General features: G+C 39.0%; 1 protein-coding gene across 2 annotated transcripts in view; it reads right to left on the reverse strand.

The window, feature by feature from the left end:
* Positions 1–24,615, reverse strand: part of LOC108975285 (hemicentin-1) — a 449,942-nt gene that overhangs the window by 55,728 nt on the left and 369,599 nt on the right. For both annotated transcript variants that reach the window (XM_018943659.1, XM_018943658.1), the window contains exon 5: positions 16,614–16,814. In XM_018943659.1, the coding sequence (XP_018799204.1) occupies positions 16,614–16,814 (201 nt within the window). The remainder of the gene's footprint in view (positions 1–16,613; positions 16,815–24,615) is intronic.

Raw genomic sequence — 24,615 nt, forward strand, 5'->3', positions numbered from 1 at the left:
CTCTTGCCTGAACAGCAGCAATATTTTTATTACTTCGAGCGGTTCTGTATGTGTTATTGGCACTTGAATATTATGTAAAGAAAATATTTGCTCGAAATTTTCAACAGAACTGGTAAACGATTATTACGACCATAGATGGAGAACTTTGAAAATAAAACTGAATAATTTGTAAACGTTATTCTCGTCTATACTTTTGCATGATGAATTCTATACATTACTAAATATAATGAAAAATATTATCATGATACATTAAAAATTGCCGAAACGATCTTCAGAAATCATATCATTCCAATTGGAAAACCCGGAATATCTAAGCATATGCATAGGTACATATATAAGCACATGTGTATAGAAATTTTATGTAATTTTTAATATACCATCAGGCTGACTGCTCTCAAGCACCCAAAACGCACACACACACACTTGCATGCATAATCTTCTAAGGGATCATATGCGTCTATTTGTATTAGCGCTTATCCAACATTTACGACATGATAATTTATAAATTCTCCGAAATATTTTCAATTTTCTATGTTAGGTTTTAGTTTACCATAGACACATGACACCACTGCCCTGCCACTCTGCCAACTTGACGCTGCCAATCTATGCGTTTCGCTGCTGCACTAGTTCGCCTGGTCCTCGTATGCGATTTGCTTTTTCACTCTTTTTCCCTTTGTTTTGGGATTTTAGTTTACTTGATATTCTGAAACTAACCCCTCTAAGCTGCGATTTTCCCCTAAGAACCAAAGTAGTTCAGTTAGGAAAGAAGAGTGAAAGAAAAGCAGTGTAGACCACATTGCCGAATATGCCGCAGCCGAGACAAGGCAAAGTTTTATGACAGGAAAAAAGTGCAAATAAATAGATTTATACTTCATTGTTATGTGAGTAGACGAAATTATGGAAATTTTGCATTGGCTTAGAGATAATAGAAAAGTTTATGTGAAGCTGATGGAGCAAGACAGCACACGCCTTGCTTGTGGTGCACTAGAAGAAGGAAAGTTATATGGCAGTTGATGAGAGTTGCAACCATGCAAAGAAAATTAATGAATTAGTCGAACAGTTATGGTTTAAAAAATTTATTTTCTTTGAATAAAAAGTTTTTAGTTTTAGAAAACTATGAATTTTCTCCTCCCCATTATATCGGGTTACTCATACGCCATGGCAGCTTTGGTTAAACTGTATGAAAAAATTATATGGAAAGCCTGATAAAATTTTTTCAAAAACCAATAAAATCAATAAATTGAAATAGTTTAGAATATGCAGCTTGCAGAAATTTGACGCTCTCGAGATCAAGCTTGCTGAAAGTTCCACACTTTCTTAAAGTTTTCAGTGCTTGCTTTAATGAAAATGCAAAAATAGAAACAAAATGATTTAAGCGTGTGAAGCTTAAACATTAATTAAAAATTACTTAAATTATACATAAAAGTAAACAAAAAATGCAAAAGGTACCAACAACATCAGCAACACACAAATAATCCCACAAACAGGGCCACAGCGAGGGACGCCACCCAAAATGCGGCGAACTGAATTAAACCGCATCGGCAAATGAAAATCATAATTAAAATGAATTTCCATTTGATTTTGTAAAGTGAAAAGTCAATAACATTAAATCAAATTTGTGTGCATGTACTTGCAACAGCAAATAAACAACGGCACTAATAACCGAAAGCCAACAACAAAACCGAGCATTTGCGTGGTAACTTCCGAAAATGTGGTCTATAGCGTGAAATACATCGTTGTTCAGCAATAATGAGCGGCCGCAATAGTACCCACACACATGCCAACATGCATGTCACTTGTGCTGCAAGTGTGTGCATGAAAATGCCAGAAATATTTGAAGCGCGAAAGTTGATTGCAATGAGTGGAAAATTGCTGCTGCCACTAACCAACACAAGTAAGGGATGTGTTGGAACTATTAAAATAAGACTTTTAAACAATTTTTAATGTATTTTTCGTTGACAAAAGAGATGGAGTTTGGCTGAAAGCTTTGCGGGAAGAAGAGCAATATTTCAAAGTAAAAAGCATTTATTTGAATTGAATGTAAATGTCAAATAGAAATCTTCAAATTTTTGAAATGATGTATCTGGAAGTAGCTGTGAACTAGCCATAAATTAACTAGTTGACTTCAAGCTTCTTTAGAACGAACTGGTATTATACAATACTGGTCATAGTACACTAGAGTAAGCCAATTCAGATTTAGTTCATAGGTAACTAGTTTTTAACCAAGCCACAAGAATAAGTATACTCCAAGGAACCATTTCTCTGCTATAGACATTATTCCATCAGTGTAAACTTGCACAGGCTTCTCTTAAAGCCAACTTTACTCCATTAAGGGTATTCTGCATTGACCGAAACAAATGGATCGATGGTACAAGGCCAGGGCCATATAGTGGATGCATAAAAACTTCCCAGCCAAGCTCATTAAAGATGTTGTGTGGTCTAGCGTTATCTTGATGGAAGACGAAGCCCTTTCTGTTGATCACTTCAGGCCGTTTTTTTTTCGATTACTTGCTTCAATCTCATCAGTTGTTGACAGTAAAATGTAGAATCAAGCGATCGAGCAGGCTGGAGCAGCTCATAGCTGTTAATTCCTTTCCAATCCAACTAAACACTTAGCATAACCTTTAGAGGCGTCAATTATGGCTTTGTGATCATTTGGACCCATGATCTTTGTCGCACATTATTGTCGTACATGATCCGCTTTTCGTCTAGCGTTACCATTCGCTTCAGAAATGTATCGATTTCATTTCGTTTTAGCAAAGAATCGCTTGTCGCGATGTTAATTCAGTCCACTAAATTTTTACAGACAATTCATATGATACCCAAACATTAATTTCTTGTTAAGTTTCTTAGCGATGTCATGGCGGCTTATGGGACAGTTCTGGTCAATGTTTTCCATAAATTTATTGAATTTTTCAACGATAGATCGACCAGAGCGAGGTGGATCTTTCACATCGAAATTTCTAGAGCGGAAGCCCTAGTGAACCACTGTTGGGACACACTAACTAATACAGCATCGCCTCTATAAACTTCACAAACTTCATTGATGGCGAGAGTGGAATTCTTCTCTTTTTTATAAAAAAATTTCAAAATTTAGCGAATTTCTTCATTATTTTCAATCTCGTATAGCTGTGGAACACACCTTGCTCAATCAATATCACCGTCAGGTCTTTGTTGATCTTTCGAATGAAACTCATTTTAAATAATCTGGCAACACAAGGCCACACATCAGAGCGTGACACGCAATAATTGCGAATCGCAGTAATGAGAGGCGTGGCGGCACATTCCACCGCTTATTAAGACAGGTTGTCTGCAGTCAACGTTCATTAGTAGATTGACGTTTATTTTGTTTCTTAGTTTTTGGTGAAAAGTGCTGCACGCCGTTGAACTCATTCAAGTTTTAAGTTGACGAAAATTTGCATATTTGAAGAGTTTAACTTTCCAAACTTTCGCAACTGGCTGGAAATTCAAGAGTTTGCGCTGTCAATTGCTAACTTTGGCTGCAGAATGATTCGCAATTTACTTATAAATGTGTATATAGTATATATATGTATGTATATACAATAACTGCATTGACGTGCTGACTGAGTGAGCGGTTAGTGAGTGGAACGACAGGGCGTGGCATGCAATTATTGCAACATATGTTGCCGTCAAATGATAACAACTCGACTGTGATTTATGGTCTGTGGCTAAATGAACGAATGAGAAAACATGCCCGGACAGTTAATTTGCCGCAAATGTACACAGAGCCGACACAACAACAATAATAGCAATAGCGAAACTCAAAAATAATAACAACAAAAAGTGCAACACCAACACAAAAGCAGGAGCCCAAAACAGAAACTTACAAATATGTGTTCGAATGTATGTGTGCGTACCTTAAAAATGACATACACATGTGTGAGTGTATTTGCAGGAGCACTAACTACACCACAGTCAAGCAGCCAGCACACACTTGCAACTACATAAACATGATGTAATGATGGTCCACTTGACACTTTGTGGATATTCTGACATAAATTAACAACAGCAATAAGCAAATGGCACAGACCAAAGCTGGAACGGAGCCAGAGAGTGAGTGAATATGCGAGAGAATGAGCGGAAGTGTGCGGGAGTGAGTGCAACCAAGTAAAGTCATTTGTAGGCCGAGAGTTGGTTCAACATGCCGAACGGGGGTACTTGTTGGGGCAAGAGTGGATGTGGTGTGGCTTAGCAGGCGACAGTTGGCTATGGTTTGCGTTAAATAACGACAGTAATTAAAATTACGCAAATATGTTGTAAGCACAATTGAGGAATTTTACAGTTATATATGAAACGCTAGTAAAAACAAGAGTTCCGAAGTTTCTAGCTGTAAAGTTTCGTATATATAAGAAGGATTTATGCTCACGATGCTATTCATCCTATAAAGACTTGTTGTTTGTTGAGTTGCGTGCAGATCAGGGAACTCCAAAAAATATATAAATATGTATATATGTATGTATGTAAGTATCTGGGGTACCCACGGTATGATACATTGGAGGATGTATCGATAGTGCGGCCAAAGAGTATGTTAAAATTCGCTTCAAGTGCAGTCCTCCTATAACATGACTATTCTTCTTCTTTATTTTTGAAATGTTATATAAAACTTATCAATCATCAACACCATTCCAATACCACCACCAATGAAAATAGTTATGCTATTTCACACATACATACATACTAATACGCGCAAAGTTTATTTTGGTTGTTTATTCTCTCTTGCTCTTCTAATGTGCATCATTAGCATTGAACCAGCTGTCAAAAGTACTTGAGAAATAATGTATTTTTTTTCTTGAGCAATTACTTGAGAGCTGGATACCAACCTTAACTAAATATTGCTAGCACAGAAATTAAAAATTGTCAGTTACGTATACGCACTGTGTGATAAATATGAATTTATAATGATAAATTGTACAAACATGTAGAGGCAGTAGTGTTTGGAACATCAGGTGAAATTTTGTCGGCAAACATAAAGTGCAGTTATAAAATAAAAGTATAATTTTCGCTTATCCAAATTTTCAGTCCAAATCTTATCTTACTGATGGTGAAGAGGGGATCAATTACAACAACCGTAAAGGAAAAAAAAAATATGTGCAACCTTCTCAACCGTCCAAATTAACGGCAAAGGCCATGTTCTGAAGGCGTGCTATGCCATGGGTTTTTAAAAAGCGGTAAAACCATTAGTGGACAACGCTCTTGATAACAATTGATCTAAATAAAGTGAGTGTTTGCCAAAATATGCCCGAAGTTCACTACTAGACACCATATACAAATTTGTCATTATGTGAACAGCCTCATGTTGTAAGAATGTTTAAAAACTATTTGGAAAACGTCGACACGGAAGTTTTGACGCACTCGCCTTATAGCCCAGACCTTGCCACTTATTACTACCATCTGTTTCGGACGATGTAGAACAGTCTCACTGAAATAAGGTTCTCAACAAAGCAAGGTATCAAAAATTGGCCTAATTCACTCTCGGTGCAGTTCTTTAGGGATAGAATTCTGGCAATAATGTTGTAGCTTCAGCTGGGCATTACTTTGAATAATCATATTGTATATATTTTTATTAAATAAGCGTTCAAATAAAAAAAAAATATACCAAACAGGTGTCACAAAAACATTCAATATTAGAGAAAAATATATCAAACAAAATCTATTTTTCGGCGGTGATTTAACTAAAGATCAAATGTTATCAAAAACATGCTATAGCCACCGACTTTGCTTAAAATAATTATTATATGCTTTTTAAAAATTTTGAAAAAAAAGAAACATTAAAAACTTCCTCTCTTTGAAGAAAAGCGAAAAAATTTTATAACAAAAGCTGCGCCAAATATCAATAAGAAATATTTGAAAGAACTTTTCAAGTAAAATTGCTTGAAATGTGCGACGAACAAAATGTATTGTTTCTGTTGCTGTTGTTATTGCATTCTCGGTGAAGTTTCAGCTTGTGGTCCGGGAAGCTGCCACACTGACTCGCTAAGTGCTTGAGTGATTTTCGCAGCAGTCATCAAAGCAGTAAACCATTAAATTTGATCAATTGGACTTTTTACTTTTGAACTTTTGTTGTTGTTTGTGCCGACTTGTGTCTCTTGCTAACGACATGACCAGACCGTGCAGTAGCTTGTGGTTGGTGGGTGGCGACTCGCTGGTGGCCGACCGCATTAGTTTGCTACTTCTAACAACCAACTGTCGCCTGCCACTCGGGCCATCAGCGACGCAATTTTTTCTGCAGTAAATATTCATAAAGTCGATTGAGACGAATAAACTTTTGGAAAATGAATGCATTTTATTTTTGACAAAGGCCAACCGCACAACTATACGCGTCGCCAAACTAGCCACAGACGTCGCCCGACCGACTGCATATTTCATGCGAATATTTTCGTTGCTGTCTGTGTCTATCGCTTGCTGCTGGCATAGTTTGATTGGTTGTTTGTTGGCTGCGTTTTTGCTTATGCTATTCTGTTATGTTAATAAAATGTGTTTTTTTTTTTTAAGAATTTCATAAGTGTTTGCCAGACATTCGTCTTGCGCTTGCTGCAGTTACTGAGATTCTGGGTGAACTCTTGCTTGTAGTTTGGAGTCCCCATTCTGTTGAGGACCAAATGGCAGAATTGTAGTGTGGTGAGCTATAAGTTAAGTATAAGGAATACTTTTCGAGCTTAAATTTGTACTTTTGAAAAAATATAAGACCACAAAGTAGGGGGAAGCTGCTGGAATGCACTTTTTATTGAACAAAATTGGCTGCTTTTGAGTCTTATATAAAATGCAGTCCCTAAACCGAACTGTGGCTGCTTTTTCTCTACCCACGTACTGGTGAGGGAGTTGCGGATAGGAAGAAGCCATTGTAGGATAGAAGCAGCGAGCTTCTTTATGCATGGGTCAACGTTAGGGGGATGGCAGATGAGGGATTCACTGTCAGGAGCCCTCTATGAACTCCAGTTTCAGATGTTCTGCCATTCAGGCCGAAGTCGCAGTCATTAAGTAGCAATATATTTACTGCTCCGGAGTGCAGCATCTTTCAGCTGATGTGCTCTCAAGAAAAGACAGATGCTATCAGTAGAATGAGAGCAAGCCGGTTCGTCCGTATCCTCTTGTACTCTACTGCTAGATAGCTGAGCTTCGCGGAAGCTTGGCCATCGCTGGGCCACCATCGACATATCATGCCCTCCCACAAAGATCACCGAGCTGGCTGAGAGGGAAATTGTGCATATTTGTATTGGCTACCACGCGTTTGCTAATTTATGGTTCGGAAAACAGGAGTTCTTCTTCTTATGGCATCACAAATGACCACATATAGTAGTCCACGCACGATCTTTGATCAGCCATCTAATCTAACCTAACCATTATAACATTTGATTTAAAGAAAGTTTGAATAATTTGGGCTAAAACTCTCTCCAATGATAATCGAACGTCTTTTCTGTCATCTCACATAGAACTATGTTATGAAAAAAAAAAAAAAATAACAGCAACAATATTTTTTTTTACGCATTTGAGGGATAATAAAACCGTAAGATATTATCCAGCAGCTTTGCTCGGCATAATTAAGAAAAACTACCGCAAACAAAGTAACAACTTCATTGCCATAGTCGGAGTATCAATAAAAAATGCGACCCCCCCATTTCCACCGAATACACAAGTAGCGCTTTAAGTAATTAAATGTGCGACGGAATATTGCTACTTAAATGTTTAACAACGATTTTCGGCGTTTCCCGCATTTTTCCATTACTTTTATTTGTCCGATTCCCTTTTCGGCGCTACGGTTCAGTTCGCTGCCCCATCATTTTCAGCGTCACCGAGCCGTGTACGACACTCACACGCATACATTCGCATATTTTCATACAGAACTTTGTTTGCTCGGTGTCCAGTCGTTGGATGCGTCGCTCATCCAGCGCTGCTGCCGCCAGCAGTGGCATCTTTGGCCATCATTAAACAATAATTTTATCTTTTCGCTACTTTTGTTTACAGTACTCATCTCTGAGTTGCCGTTTTTTGTTGTTATTGCTGTTTGCGCGTATTTTGTGTCTCCATTGTTGCCGAAAAATTCTTACAGCGCAAAAACTTTTGTTGCTCGCCGACATTATTTTTTCATCATCAGTGCACAAACTGAAAGTAATTTACGCTCCTCATAAAAAGTCCGGCAGCACAAAGCAGAAATAGCACGGCGAACAAGGAGTCAAGGAGGAAATGAGCAAGCATTTTGCAATGAAATTCCTACCCGTGCGGAGCTCTCAGCGCCCTAGTGGAGCTGCCGAATCTAACTGTCCGCTTTCGTCGCTGTGTGCTTTTGTGTGTGTTAGCGATTTTTGGTATTATGGCGCTCCAGCTGCCTTCCCTCGCAGGCGCGTCCATAAAAAGTTGAAAAACATTCGATATTCTTCTGTAGTTTTCTTTCAGTTATTCACTCTTTTGTTTCCAGCGCTTGTTTTCCGTTTTGTTGTTGCAACACTGCCACATGTATGTGTTTTGTTGATTATGCTATGGTCCAAGTTTGACAAAAAATATGATTATTATGTTGCTTAGTAGTTGTGTAAAAGTTCAATAAACATTACATTCATGGTCATTACATCGCGCACACAAACACAGAAGAACACGCGCTCAGCACATGTGGAGTCAATGAGCCAAGACCATCCGACCATCCGCACTTGGCGTCCGTGTGACAGAGTGACAACGAAGCGAAAAGTTTTCAATAAACACGACTTCGGATGTTGCTTTGCGCTCCCAAGCCACTTTGATGTGTGCCTCTCTGACTTTCTTCGTGACACGGTTCATACATCGACATATAAGTCAATCAATTGACTGTCCGTCAGTCAGTGTTTGTCATTCCATTATATTCTAGAACTCATGTGTGTTTCCATTTGATTCAAAAATATTACTTAGTATTAGACCAGCACTTTTTGACATATTTTCGGTACTGAGACAGTTATAGATTGTACTCCACTTGCTCTCTTAATGAGCACCTATTTCTCTCCATACTATATATCGCTCGATAGTTTTGCTGTTCTTCTTTCCCTTCTTAAGATGCTGAGGATGCTGTTATAAACATGCTGCTCAAAAGTATAATACAAGTAAATCATATGAGAAGTTATACCGTTAGTTGAAAATTTACTAAATTTTTGTTTTAGAATTTTTTTTAATAGGGTTGTGGGTGCCGTGGAGTCGCTGGAGAAGAGGCGCAGTAAAATTTTTCACGGAAAGATCATTGTTTGAAGGAGAGTCTTTTTAAGACCACTATTACGTTGTTGTGCCTGTCACTCAGGACTGACAGCCATCAAGAAGAATTTCTCCAAAGTGCGAGTTTTTTGGGTAAATATGCATGTACTCCGATAGAGGAGCTGCTACAGAGGTCTTGAGCTCGCTAACAGTGAAAGCGAAGTGATGTTGGAAATTGTAAAGCCGGTGAACTTCCCAAAAAAGCACCAAAACCTTCATACGAACCCAGCAAGCGTTGGTCGTTAGTCGTCAATCAGCAGTTGTGGGGTTGCGAAAGCCCGCCGGCCCAGAATGAAATATAAAAGGTCCTTTGGACATTTATCTCTCAGCTTGTTTTGTAGCACTCTAGCTACTTAGATTTCGCCAGACTACTTACTACATACTTTCTACGAATGCGGTGAATTGGCTGAAATATATATTGGCCATATTAATAAATTTTTGGCAATCTCTAGAAGTTTTGTCGATATGTGATTATACCAGAAGTTTTGGGAATCATGGGGAATAAGGGCCTATATCGTTCCAAGATGGATGATTCGTGGCTTCACAGGTAATCAGCATATTTACCTAACCTAATCATCATGTTTGGAAGTAGAAGGAAATATTACCTTCTGATTCTGAATATCTAGCACTACAGGAAACCAAGCATATTCTTTAAAAAGCTTCAGTTGGTTTCACCTCAGAAAGAAACATTTTAGGAAAACTTTGTAGACAGATTCTCGTTGATCCGATTATAGCAAACAGCTGTCATACAAATTGAATGACCGAATGGATTATTGCCTAAAGGAACAATGCGCTCTCCGAAGAAATTGATCAGATCGGATTACCATTGCTTATAGCTGCTATACAAACGATCAAAGTTCTTAAAAGGAACACTTTTCGAATGGTAACGTAGTTTCTGTGCAATCAAAGTTGACGTGTTTACTTTTTTATTTTGTAAGGATATAAAGCATAAGTTGAATAATTTCTCGGAAATGTTACTGCCGCTGACTTCAGTAGTGGCCTTAGTGCTTTAAACTGACATTAAAGATAAACGAAAACGCATAAATCATTTAACTCCACAAATCTAAAATGTGTACTGAAACACTCGTATATTATATATTTGCTTGCTAAACCAAGGAACTAGTAAAGCATTCCGTCTATTTCACAATTACAGTTAATAAGATGCCGAGTGTTAAAAGTATCTGACAATTAAAATATTTTCGCACTTCAATTCACTACTTTAACGCCAAGCGCAGCGGAAGGCAGCACAGAATGCAGTGGAATATAGTGGAATCGTGGAGATTTGAATAGCGAAAAGCTGCTGATAAATTTATGCGCCGACTTTTGCACAAAGCACACAGCGAGCAGAAGTCATTTGCATGCAGCAGCAAACGCTCGCAGCAGCTACGCAAAGGCAATTGCAATGGATACTTGTCGCTAGTGTAATTTTTCGCGTGGCAAACGCATTAAATTCAATTTTACAGCGAGAGCCAGCGCAGCGCCTGAGAGCTGAGGGTTCATGCCGGCGCCGTTGCTCAGCTGCGGGCAAAGAATTTCGCCTAAGCTAAGAAGTGGAGCTGAGCGCGAGGCTTTAGTAAACGGAAGCTGAGGATAAGCATGTAACAACGACAACAACAACAACAATAGCTGTAGCACTTTAATGCAACGCGTTTCGGAGCGAGGCGCTGAGCGCACACTATCTGCAAGCAGGCACTTTTAGTATTGCTGTTGTAAACGCTTATTATTGTTGTTATTGTATTGGTGTTTGCTGCTGGCATTTTGTGCAGTTTCTTTTATTCCATGCTGATAAGCATGCCGTACTTTAGAGATTTGAGATTTTCGTCTTCCTTTGGCGTATCCGCCAGAATCTTCATGCAGCACTCTCCTCTCCGAGCTCCACTCGAAGGCAGCTAAATGTACTCAAGCAGCAGCAGCCAGCAAAGGCAATGGAATCCCTGGTGGAAGCATTGAACAAAACAAACACACATTTTATTCGAGATTCAGGAATAAAAGAATGGAAATGAAGAGTTCTTAAGAAAATTGTGTGTTTGTGAAAGTGTGTGCGCGTGTGAGTGCGCCGGGAAGGATGAAAATAATAAAAGGGAAAATGCCTTCGGGAAATATATGCAAATTATTCATCAATTCTGATTAGAAGTTTTACAACAAAGATGCTGCCGACGACGGCTCTAAGAACATGCACGCACACAGAGCCACGCACACACATGTACTGTAACACATTAACAGTTTTGTATATACTCTTATGTATGTAAGTATAGTACCTGCCTTTTCTCCTCTACGCTTTAGCTGTAAAATCCCAGCCAAACACGAAAATAAGCAAAAATATCTTATGTCGAGATAAAACGCCAAAGTGAGGCGTGCGGCGCAAAGCGAAGCAGGCAAATGAGCAGAGAGGAAGCGTATTTTAAGAAGCATGATCCTCTTTGATTGGGGTTTAAGGGTCTGGGTATACAAAGCCACTCTTCCGCGCTGCTTAGCGACCATTTGCAGCACACATGTGTTGGCATGCATGTGTGTGTGTGTGTTATTTATTGATTTCCCAATTTATGCTGGCGGCATCACTAAAGCACACACACACACACTCTTATATGCATTGAAGTCGCTTACGTGTTTAAGCACATAAATGCTGAACTTCAAATATTGCTGCATTGACTTTTATGCGCGGTTGTGTGCTTCATTCTTTTTATGGTCATAAGTGGTGGCAAGCATCTCTTAGCCTTTTGTTGCGCCCGGCGGCCACATGGAGTGTCATAATTCCCCACCGATTTGCCACATTTGACTGTTTATTATGCGGCTTACTGTCCAGTCTATTCACACACACGCATCTGCGCTGCTCATTTGCATAAGAAATGTGCGAAAATATAATGATCGATGTGGTCACAACGACCCTGTAGGAATTGTACGTAGTGATATGTAAATATCATTTTCACACACCTGACACATAGATGGCGCTCCCAACGTTAAGTCGTCATATTATTCACGAATATTTGAGTATGGGAAACCTCTGTGCAAAGGAGCTGCCTCGCAAACTCTCTCTTGACCAAAAAATATGACCAGTTCGCGTTTCGGGAAAGTGTTTGGAAATGTTCAAGACTAATAAATCCAACGTTTTATACGATATTTGACCATTGGTGCAACATGGCTCCATCATTTTCCAGGACTCAGATCTCAGATCTGGGATCATTGTATTGGGTACAATCGAAGATGTTATAATCTTGCTACAAGCAAAATCTAAGTCAGAGAAATACCTTAAAGTCAAAATGTCAACCAAAATATCGGAATGCAAGCAATTATATATGTATATGTATGTATGGGGCTTTTCAATAGGGATGCTACAAAAGTAGACTAATAGGCACAGAAAACGACGCCATGCAATTTGCCTTTTAAAATTGCCATTATTAAAGTTTACAACCAAAATCTGGAGTCAGTGGCCTCAATTTTAAGAGCGTTACGCCCAATTTATAGTCGTCATAATCATTTTGTCAGATCTGAACAATTGAACGTTTAGTTAAACTTGAATCCAAGGGCACAGGGCAAAATTATCCCGTGCCAGTCAGACAATGAAGTGCCAATTGTGTTGAGAATATTGCTGCCGCTAACGCATCAATTTAGGAAGACCCAAATCAGTCTATCACAAGTGGTTCTGGAGCGTTGGGCATCTACGTGACGTCATTATGGGGAATTGGCCTACATCCTCACCAGAACATATTGACGCAAGCCGCTTGACCACCAATCGTCGTATGTTCGTGAATTGGGCTGAGCAAAAATTTGAAAATGATCCGGATTTTCATCAAAAATGGCTCCATTAATAAGCAAAATCTGCATTATTGGTCAGGCAGCAATCCCCATGTACTCCCTGTGTTACCATTGCATCCCGAAAAAATTTCGGTTTGGTGTCGTTTATGAGCCGAGGGCGTTATTGGGCCGTACTTCTTCGCTGATGATGGAGACCGGAACGTTATTGTGAATGCGAATTGCTAACGCTCAATTATAACCGAATATGTTTGGCCCCAAATTGGATGATCATGCTTGAGGCTATGCTAACAAGCCAGCGCATTGATGAATTGGGTTCAGCGTCTGGACTTTTACAAGCGTGCCCGTAGTGGTCATGCAACAGAAATCGAGTTCCATACATAATGGCAACGAATATACTTTCACAGGAATGAAGAATTTTATTGATACTCCAAACATTTTTTTGTTCCTTTTATAGCGCTCTTTTGAAAAATAAAACACGAAATTTCTTAAAAGCATTGTGACTGTTGGATGTATGTTATACATATACCTAATTTGGTTGAAATCGGCTTAGTTATGGTCTTTAATACGTTTTCGATTAATGGCGTTTTTTGGGCGTGGTAGTAATGCAATTACGCCCATTTACGAACTCCGCCTTAACTTTTTCTCAAGGAAAATTTTTACCAAGTTTCATTAAAATATCTCACTTTTTACTCAAGTCCGCTTGCTGGACGTACGCGCAGATAATCACCCGGATTTCAATTTTTCTCGTCATTGATTATTTACATTTACAAAACAGGTCACTTTAATCAGTGCATTACCGCTGAAGGGAAATATGTTGAATAAAAACGGTTTCTTGTGTCAAAAAATGTGTTCCACCATCTGTCGGAAACTTTTCAATTGATCTGTTCGCTAAACCACTCACAAGTGACTCGGTATAAATTGGTATAAATGTCTATAAAATTATTTTGTTTCTACAGAAGCTATTCCGGAAAGATTTTGCTAACCTGTGGTTGTCTGCACTTACTACTAATTTGGAAAGAACTATACGGTCTTATTACAGAGGTGACTTAATGCATATAGAACTCTTTATGTAGTCCAGATGCATGAAAGTCAACACTTTATAATAAAGCAGATCTTCTACACAGCTACAGATACAAAAGTTTATTTCTTGTACTTGAATTTATAAAGCCTCTCTATTTCCGAAACACTCGCAACAGCTGAAACATATTGAGCAAAAAACTTTTCCAACAATTTTTCTTTTCTCTCTGGGCCTCTATCATTTCTTGTTAAATATTAATATATAGTTTCAGTTATATACATTTATATATATATATATATACATTTATAATATATGTATATATATATATCCACGAATAATAACCCATCGTTCCAAAATTTATTGCGCATATATTAATTATAGACGGCCGGCATAATTTTCGCTTTCGTCGTTGAAATAAAAAAAGCTCATTTCCCTGCCCACAACTTCTCCCAAGTGGCATTGAAATGAAGTCGCCAGCCGACGACTACTTGCTTGCGGGCATGGTCAAAGAATGCAAAGACATAATGACAACAAATAGCGTTGGCCAGCAAGCTCTCGGAGGGAACTAGGTGAAGCCAGCGTTCGCTTGTGCATTAGCAACGGAATCGATTAGCATAAGAATGAGCAGCAAAATGAGAACTGAGTCAATCTGCAGATGAGTGGATTAAGCATAATCGATAGGTCAATGCTTTATTAATATGGAAGAAATATAAAAAAAGACTAGCATGTTTGTGTTTGTAGGTGTTTATAGCTACATAGTAAACTCTTGTGGGCTTTAATAATATTCTGCTTGTTTTTCGTACATTATATTTTGACTAGATCATTATAGGCTTAGCTATGGTTTTACAAAGCTAAAGAAGTATCTACGGTGAAAGTCTGTATTAGAGAACGTGATCGGCTGAATGAAAAACATTCGTACGCGCTCAACAGCCGAATAAACACACTGTTCGGATCAGCCGATCAAACTTACATGCGCTCGTATTTTTGTTGTTGATTTTAAATTCACTCGGGTGTGTGCGATTTTTTATTTCACTGCAAGTTTGTTCGGCTCGTGTTCAATATAATGATTTCGGGCGCTTGCTCATTCGATTCACCAATCATTGTTTTGAAAAAGAACAACACTCAACTAGCAAAAATCAACTCGTATGATTTTACTCAGGCGCGCAGCAAGCAGCCATTGTTCTGCACAGATGAAATGTGAGAAGAAGAAGGTGAAACAAATAACAACAAACTGCATAGAAATTATTACGGTAAATGCAGTCGTAACGCTCACATCGTATAGTCTTCTACTCATAATCGATCAACTCAAATTGTACCGAATGATGCTTTCGTCATCACATGCTCATTTCATTGAACGTTGACTTTTGTTCAGTGAGTTGAATTGAGTGACAAATTTTGAACCGAACACTCAAGATCCTCGGAATAATGTGTACGGCAAAATGAGCTGGTATTTGCTCATCAATTTGTGTTTTTCAGTGAGTTGAGTTGAATGAAAAAGTTTGCGTATGAGTAAATCAAGAAAATAGTGATTTTTGCAGCTCTCTGAGGAAACAAAAAAGTTTAAGTATTTTTGGACCACCCTCGCAAAAAGATACCTCGTATTTTTGACATTTAATTGTTTATATAATATTGTTACCAAACATTTTCAAAATATTCCATCAACTGAGAGCCAAAATCGAACGGCATATTAAAATAATTGCGACGAGGACCAAAATATCAAAAGAGTCAGCGAAAAAGAAACGCTTTGACAAGCCACCATGAGATATTGCGTGTGCAACGCTGTGTTCATTAAATCACACTTTTAATTAACTCACCACAATAAACAACAACAGCAACAATAACAAATACTAAATTCTGCTTGTTGTTGTGCTGCATTAAAAATGCAAATAATTTGCCACACACCGTTAACTAAAAAATATGCAAAATTCTAACAAATAATTGCAACGCTGAAACACGCGCACGTACACACACACACACATGCACGCCCACCAAGTTCATTATCCTTGACACAATTGCATCAGTTGATCGCTCGAAAATACAGCATTGAATGCTTGTTGCGCTGCATTTGTGCGCGCGAGTTCCATCAATATGAGTCAGTCTTCTGGAAGAGCAAATATGCACGGCGGCATAACGGTATGCATTCATGTGAAAATTCGTTTTCGAAAAATTGATTACCATACTTGTTTAATTGTGTGTATGTATGTATGTGTGTGTGCGCTTCTAACAACCAAATGCCGCGCCGAGCGTGTGCAGTGGCAGCGATGTAGCGGAACTTGTTGACACACTTCCGACGGCACTCATTCAATCGCCGTGGCAGCTAGTGAGCATGCTGCAACGCACACACGCAACGCTTTTTCATGAATAAAAACAATAAACAACATATGAGAAAACAAAAACAAAAACTTTAAATACATCAATAGCGTCCATGTTGATATATGTCTATATATTATATGTGCATGCAAATGACTTTCGACATTGCTCGTCTTTAATTAGACGTAAAATATCGTTTTCCCCTCCTGCGCATGTGTGTGTGCAGTTGCTGAGCTGCACAAAACTGATTTATAGTTCCAGATACACTGTCTAGAATACTTGTTTGCTTATTGCGAGCGCTTACCCAAGATCTCGACCGTGTGCGTAATTTCGCGCGGCTCCATTGTGGCGATCTGGCAGATGTAGTCGCCGGCATCCTGTGGCACTGCGTCGCGTATCTGTAAGTTGAATCGCTCGGCTCGCGACACACGTGGATCCGGTGTTACTTTCACATTGCCGGCGGTGAGTATGGCGATGCCACGCTTCCATGCAACCACATAAGGATCTGGAAGAATATTAAAAAATAAAAATAATTTTTTAAACTTGAATTTTTTACAAATCTAAATTGAAGTTTTTATTGCATTCATATATAACCGATATACGAGGTGTGTTCAAAAAGTATCGCGAATTTAGTGTTTTTTCAAAAATTATTTATTTATTCATGAATATCTATTTTGTCCCCTCAAAGTAATCCCCATGAGATCTTATACACTTGTCCCAACGGTTTTTCCAATCTTCGAAGCACTTCAAAAAAATCATTTTTTTTTTATCTTCTTCAGCTCCTCCTTCGATGCCGTCTGTATCTCGTCAAGAGCAGCATAACGCCGTCCTTTCATGGGCCTCTTCAGTTTAGGGAACAAGATAAAGTCACAGGGGGCCAGATCTGGGGAACACGGTGGCTGCGGCATCATTAGTGTGTTGTGTTTGGCCAAAAAGTGGCGCACAAGCAACGATGTGTGAGCAGGGGCGTTATCGTGGTGCAAAAGCCAATTTTTGTCACTCTTCTCGGCCTTCTAAGAACATTTTGTACCACCGATAAACGTTGCTTCGGGCCAAGGTAGCTTCTCCGTATGCCACAGTCAACAATCGGAATGCATCCGCGCACTTAATTTCGTTTTTCAAACTAAATTTGATACAGGTTCCTTGATCCATTTGTTTGAATAGGTAAAAATCGAAGACGATCTAAAACACGTGCAAGCAAAGCAGCTGTCAACAATTAAATTCAACACATTCAAAATGGCCGAGCTTGTCGGCATAATTGAGAGACATGAGTACCAACATAACGCCACAAAAAATTCGAAATTCGAATATACGTAACCAGCGAAAATTCAAAATTCGCGATATTTTTTGAACACACCTCGTACATATAAACAGTTTATAACCAAAACTCAAATTGTGGCTTATATTATACATTTTTTCCTTCAGCTTTAAACTTATGAAAAGTGATGCTACGTTAGTTTGCTTTTTAAGTAACGATTAATAGAAATTATAACAATATGTAGTTTCTGTGTTTTAATATAACCTTAATATTTTAAAACAATTGATGCAGTATTTTTGTTTATTTCGAAAAAATCGCTGTTTTGTAGTAGGGGAAGCATAGAATGCCGGAGTGCGAAACTTTAATTTGTTAAACCCAACCAACTCCAAACTTCAGACTCTTGCACGGAACCACCGGCTATGTATTTCTTCGTGAGAGGAACAGGATATTTACGTCTCCTCTATTGTGCGACCTGACATATGCCTAATATGTATAAAAAGTCTCAGTTTTGTCATTGTGAATGCTGACGCTTCGCTAACAGCTTTCCATTTCACAGCCGACTGACACATGAGTGTCCTTATATTATCGACGATTAAATTACTACCGAGTATAGTTTTAAATTTCTCTCTTGTACTTAAAAATTGAGGCAAATAAAAAAAAAATATATATTCTAAGCACTCTGTACATGTCGGACTAATGTAGTGCTGCAATTCGTACAGGTAGCTTCTAAAGCACCCATGTCTACTAAGTATTTGGGTCTGATGGAGGTCCGTCGCCACGTGTCGTGTGTCTATCCGCGAGTGGACGTTTGGTATAAGTCTGTGGTTCCAGCGCCCTTTGGATGAGAAGTTTCACCGCTGCTGCCATTTTTGGTGCTACTGTTCCTCTCCTCTGTCATTGCCGATACTGCTTTAGGCGCTGATAGCTGAATTAATCGTTCGAGTTCGTCTTCCTGATGTCAATGGGCGGCATATACATCCTGGTTTAGAATGTCACAATTTGTTCGCCTTAATTAATGCAATCTAACGAATATTTTGCCTAGATAATTATTAATTTACTCAATTTGCTAGCTGGCATCTTTCGTACCTTCACAAGAATCTCTCTATAACCAAATCCATATTCACACTTCTTGTGCCAGCCATATTAAAGGCAAATTAGGTTAAGTTAAGAGGTCAATCCTAAGTGAGATCTCACTTGGACAGCTTATCTCGAAAAATCCTTAATTCTGGATCATAAGATCTTTAGTTATCGAAAAAGCGCGTTGAACTTGTCGTAATTTATTTCGACGAGATGTTTCATCTTCAGACTTGCAAAGATTGGAAAGTGGAGGAGAAATTGCCTGGATATTTCCACCTCAGCCTCTTCCATTCAACTTGGACTTTGCGTCCGGTAAGATTTTAAGCCTTACCGCATGAATGCATATTAAATAATGTTCAGTGAGAATATCTACTACATATAACGACGAGACGAACTTTGCTAATGGTAAGCACTTCAGAAGATCTTCTGCGTTCCATTCTACTAGTCTAAAAGGATATTGCAGTCGCTCGGTCGATTGGCCCGGAGCTAGAACACAATATAAAGATGGAAATCCAACTCGGTCCCATTCTAATGTGAGCGAGACAATAGTGCCCTCTCAGGCTGGCTCGTTTGCTTAACGTTTACTAACGCTTTCGCCATGACCAGGCATCCAAACGAGTTTGATTATGAAGTGGCTTGATGCTATTTCTAGTGAGGATAAACAATGCTTAACTAGCCTTGAAGGTACAGTTAGAATCCACCTTACTCATCTCCAAATTTATACCCAATTAAGTAAGAGGTAAATGACAGTTTGATTCCATAGGACTCACACAAGCAAACAGCAAAATCGAAGAGGCAGATTCCACTACTATTCTTATTTGTGCTCCAAGAAAATCTAGCACATCAAGAAAATCTAGTCATGTGAGTGCCGAAATCGCCTTCTTTCCGTTTCGGTAGCCCAACTTAATATCTTAAATATGATACAAGTTTGACATAGAAGATAGGCAAAGCGTCTAAAGAAGTAAACATCTTATTTCTAAGGTTTGCTAGAACCAAAGTCCACCTGAAGTAACAAAAAAGTAATCTACTTATATTTCCAGAAATACGCAAAAAGTTGAAGGAATTCGAAGAAGGTTTACTGAGCATCGGACCAAAAGTAATTGTCATGTAAAAGGTGATTACGAAGACGAAGCTGTAATGTGCCAACTTCTGTCACAACCGAAGTTAAAATACCATGCTTAGGTAGTCGTTAAGCAATCCTACCGTATTCAATAGAGGAGTTAAAAACATGAAAACCAACCAATGAACTAACACAAATTCCCCAAATAATTGCACACCATCATCAAAAGCGATGACCAACATTTCGCTTGGACTGAAACTAACCAAATTCTCACCTAATTTCAACGAGATAAGGTAGAGTCTTCCAGTTAAAAAAAAAAATGTTACATATTGAATGAAAGCAGTGTAAAAATTGCTTAGAAATTCATGACGCAAATCAAATTCATGTATTACTTTTGTGACTGCAGTTTTGAGGTATATGCCTCTTTGAGGTTAATGGCAGGAGCTTTCATAGCTCTTAAGCTTTAAATCTATATCAATTTTAGTGTTGAGTTGTTTAGTCGAAGAGACCGAAACCCGTATCGTCGTCTACCTCTGACTCCGATCCTTCCTTTTTGGCTTATTCCAGCGTCAGCATCAGCAGCTGGAACAAATGCAGCTGCGACAACAAACTTCTTGGGATCCTTGATGAACTCCTTGATGATAGCAGCTTGCTTGAAAGCCACTTCGGTGGCAACAACAATAGTCAACAGAGTCTTGAAACCATTGGCAATACTGTGTGGTGCCGAAGCAGTCATTGGGTAACCAATCTGTAACGATTGATCCGTACACACCATGCGGCTGTGATGATTTCTTTAGCGGAAGAAACTCTTCTGCGTAATACTGAACTTAGGGGACACTCTTGTCTTTTGCAAAGGAGTTTACAGGCAGTAATTTCTTTCGTAACTCGTGCATAAATACACCCATATTAATTGAGACATTGCCCACAAATGTACCAGCGGACTCGACCACAGTTGAGTAAATCCATTAATTAGTAGTTTCACACCAGCCGGAAACCAATTTTCCCCGCCTCCTCTTCATATGGTTCAACGCTCTGCTGTACCCCCCGCAGCTATGCCGACATGAACTGCCAAAGAAACTCAATTACACTTCCACATGAAAACATCAATCAACAATTTCGTGATACAAAGGGATAAGTGTGGATGTTAATGGACACAAAAACACTACAAAGCCCCCATACATTCACACTCCAAACTCTAAGCACACAAACACACACCCGCAAACTTCCATATGAAGATGAGCATACATGTGGGGGATTTGGCGAATAGGCACTTGATGTGGAGTGTGTATTGTAGAGCCACGCTTGAAATGTTTGTCAACACGTACCGAACGAACGGATAAACGAGCGATTGAATGAGCGAACGCATATGCTAGGCAATAGAAGGAGCTGAGAGACAGAAGTGGCATTTCAAGCGAGGCAGCAGACGAGGTCGCACTTATGCCAACGCAAGCCGAAAGTCGCAGCATCCTCAGAAGCCGCGAAGTGAAGACAGACGCGCACTCTAACACACACACGGAAGTGAGAAACCCTAAGCAGATATGTATACGTATTTACGGTAAATACGAATTAATGCAGCGCCGCAAGTGTGAGTGTGTGCGACAGCCTGCATATTGCTTTCGTCAAATATCTCGAGTGGGCCAACCTCCGCGGCTAAACCAATTCAATAGATTTTGTCAATTGTGGCTGGTGGCTGGTGGCGGCAGATCGGTGGCTGCTTTTGGGCTGCTATGAGCTGTTGGCTTAGCCATGCATCCGTTGGCGCGTTGCCGCTCTTAATCAGTGGCTTCCTTTGCAACTTCGCACAGGATGTCGACGACGAGCGGCAGCGGCGATGCGAAGTGTAATGTAGCGGTCTTAGCCGGCGGCATTTGAAGAGCTTCTTGTGTGTGTCGTGTCGGTTGTCTTGTCTGTTTCGTGAATTGTTGAACTCATTAATTCGTGCGTTTTCAATTTGACTCGTCAACGGCGCTGACAATGCCAACTAACATAACAGAATGACAACAGCAACAACGTAGAGGACTGGGTACCACAACAAAAGGGCAATGAAATCAATAATACACTTGCTCGCAGCAAAGGTCGCACGCCTTTGACATTTCGGTCGGTCGCATACGCCGGATGCGGATGCGAATGAGAATGCTCGTAAGTAGATGAACGCAATGAAGATACGAGTATTCAATAGAGCGAACGGGCGTCACAGATGTGCGTGCAGAGTGTTGGAGCGCGTGTTAGCTTCAAGTGCTTGTTACTTGCTAATGAACTAAGTCTATCATTCGGTGCGGTTAACGTTTCATGATTGATGTGTTGTAATGGATAGTGCCATAATGTTATGACTAAATATATGTATGTGTGTGTAGATGTTATAAAGAGTAGCAAATTGTTGAAAGGAAACAGGATGCGAATGTGAAAAAATGATTGAAAAAAGCACAAAGCTCATTTCAATCGACTCTTAGCAGAGACTGTTTCTAAAACTTGCCGACAAAAACGTTTATGAAATATATAGAAAAGACGGTGGCAATAAAACTGGCGATCCACGAAATCATATGCAGCTTTTCGGTTTCTCTGGCGAGTACTTGAACTCCATGATGTTTCAGCTCATTGGCATATTGCAGTAGTATAAAAATATGTCTCTGTTCTTCAGGTTACTATAGCTGGGTATACCTCATTATGCATATTTGTCATAAAACATTGTCGAAAGCAACAGTAAAAACTTCTGGAAAGGTCACAATTCCGGCCTTCCTTTACGTATAGCTTCGGGTAAACGACGCATAATACTCAAATAGTATTCTCTATAGACAGTTTGGTGGGTTGGAGAGAATTCGGGGTGCACCACACCTCGATAATCGAAGAAAACTGTCAAAGTTATATTGATTTTTGATCTGCTTTGTCGTAATTTCTTTGGGTTCGGCACAACTGTGCCGCATACTTTGGACGATTTGGTGGTCGGTAATGACTTTGGAAGCAATCTAAGGCCCAATGTCATTGGTTTTCACTGATCGTTCACGGATACCCACGATATCAGTAAGACCTGTGACTGTGAATTGTTTCATGAAATTTCTTTATGGAATAATTCCACCAATCGTAAAAATCGACGAGTACACCTTATCTTAGGTACTTCAGAAAGACAAGCGTGTAACAAACAATGAGCGAATGAATTTTCCCATCCGCCTTTACCACTGCTCTCGACGTTCAGCTGACTGCTTGTTATTCTATTTTGCTCTATATTTTGTTTTATTTTCAGTTTCTTTCACCTTGTACACTTATGAATTCACTTCGACGCAAAGTGATTGACAATTCTAAATTTGTACTCAATACTCAAGGCATGCATAAATTATTGCACACACCCACCCACTCAGCACCGTTATAACGCGACTTTTTCATAATGTTAACGTTCTCACCCACCAGCGCTTAAGCAGCCAGCAATATGAATATGACTGTGAGGTGTAAATGAGTGACGCGACCGCCACTTGGCTTAGCGCTGTTAAACGAGCTTGGCTGAGTGCTCGACACTTGGCAATCGGACACCGTCAACGCTTCGTGTAACGTGCTTTGCGTTCTCAAATGAGTGAGAAAATGGAAAAATTCAAATAATCTATTTAATTATAATTCAGCGCATGGAAATGAATGCATTAAGAATTCCATAACGACACCGCATCAATAATTTGATCGATTGTCATTCTATAAAGAGCAGGTGCTTAAATTATCTTGTCGTTGTTGGAATATTAGAGTGGTGGGCTGGTTCAAAGGTTTTGGCATGTGGTGCGTTTGCTGGCTTTTGCTTTCATTAAGTTTGGTAAATCCATCGTTTGGTTAAAATTTGATTTGTTTCATTGAAACCTCTAAGGAATTACTTCTAACGCAGTGAAAACGTGTTAATCAGTTGATAGTCAAGGTCACTACCTAATAGGGATTATGCTGAAACATACCAAAAATGCGATAGTGTAATAATTAAATGCTTCAGAGGTATCGAAATTGGACAAGGGGCGTGAAACCGCCTACGTTTGGTTGAAATCCTATGCCTTGGGAACTATTATTTCGCTTTTAACTAAATATCGGGCGTGACATTATTTAGAAATTTTTATGTTATGTTATCAAATGGGTGTAATCAATAGAGGCCTAACACATTTACTTCCCATAGACTATAATTAAAAATTCCATTATTTCAGTTTAAGTATATAAATTGCGCGCGATTGAAGCTATTGAAATAAAACTTAGTTTATTGATTATTTTCCAGGCATGCAATCGCAGATTCAGAAATAATCATAACCTGACTTTGAAATTTCAAACCCCCATTTAGTGAATAAGTGACCCTCGGTGTCTATGGTTAATTTCATGGGTGCCATTGGAGCATATTGTCACTATTACAATTGATTTTGATAGCTTAGCATAACGTATAACTGTATTAGTAATAATTGTAGCAAGCAAATAAGCTCTGGCAAGATCATTTTTATTTGTTATGTCTGTTATATTTTGTTAACTAATAGCAGTGCCATAACTACCAATTTGTAAACCTTTAAGTCTCAGATAGGATTTTTGGAGTTATACATATCAGAAATAGTACTAAAAATTTATTCTAAATATAAATATATATAAAATAAATATTATTTCTCATTAAGTCTCCCAAGTTGCCCACTCTCCGCACCTACAAACACACAAAGTTGAACACACAAGTTTCCAACGAATAAGAGAAGTCAATGAAATACATAGGGTGTGTGTGTGAGCGTTTGTTTCGGCGCATATTAAAGAGATTACTTTATGCAAATATGCAATTATTTCATATTTGATTTGCGGCTTCGCTGCTTTGATCAGAATTAAATATGCATGTGATGATAATGACGAAATAAAATACACCAAATGCACACATGCATATTTAATAAGACTACGTATGCATATGCGAGTATGTATGTATGTGTG

The sequence above is a fragment of the Bactrocera latifrons genome, unplaced genomic scaffold (genome assembly GCF_001853355.1).
Source record: "Bactrocera latifrons isolate USDA-ARS-PBARC rearing strain unplaced genomic scaffold, ASM185335v1 scaffold_63, whole genome shotgun sequence".
NCBI lineage: Eukaryota > Metazoa > Arthropoda > Insecta > Diptera > Tephritidae > Bactrocera > Bactrocera latifrons.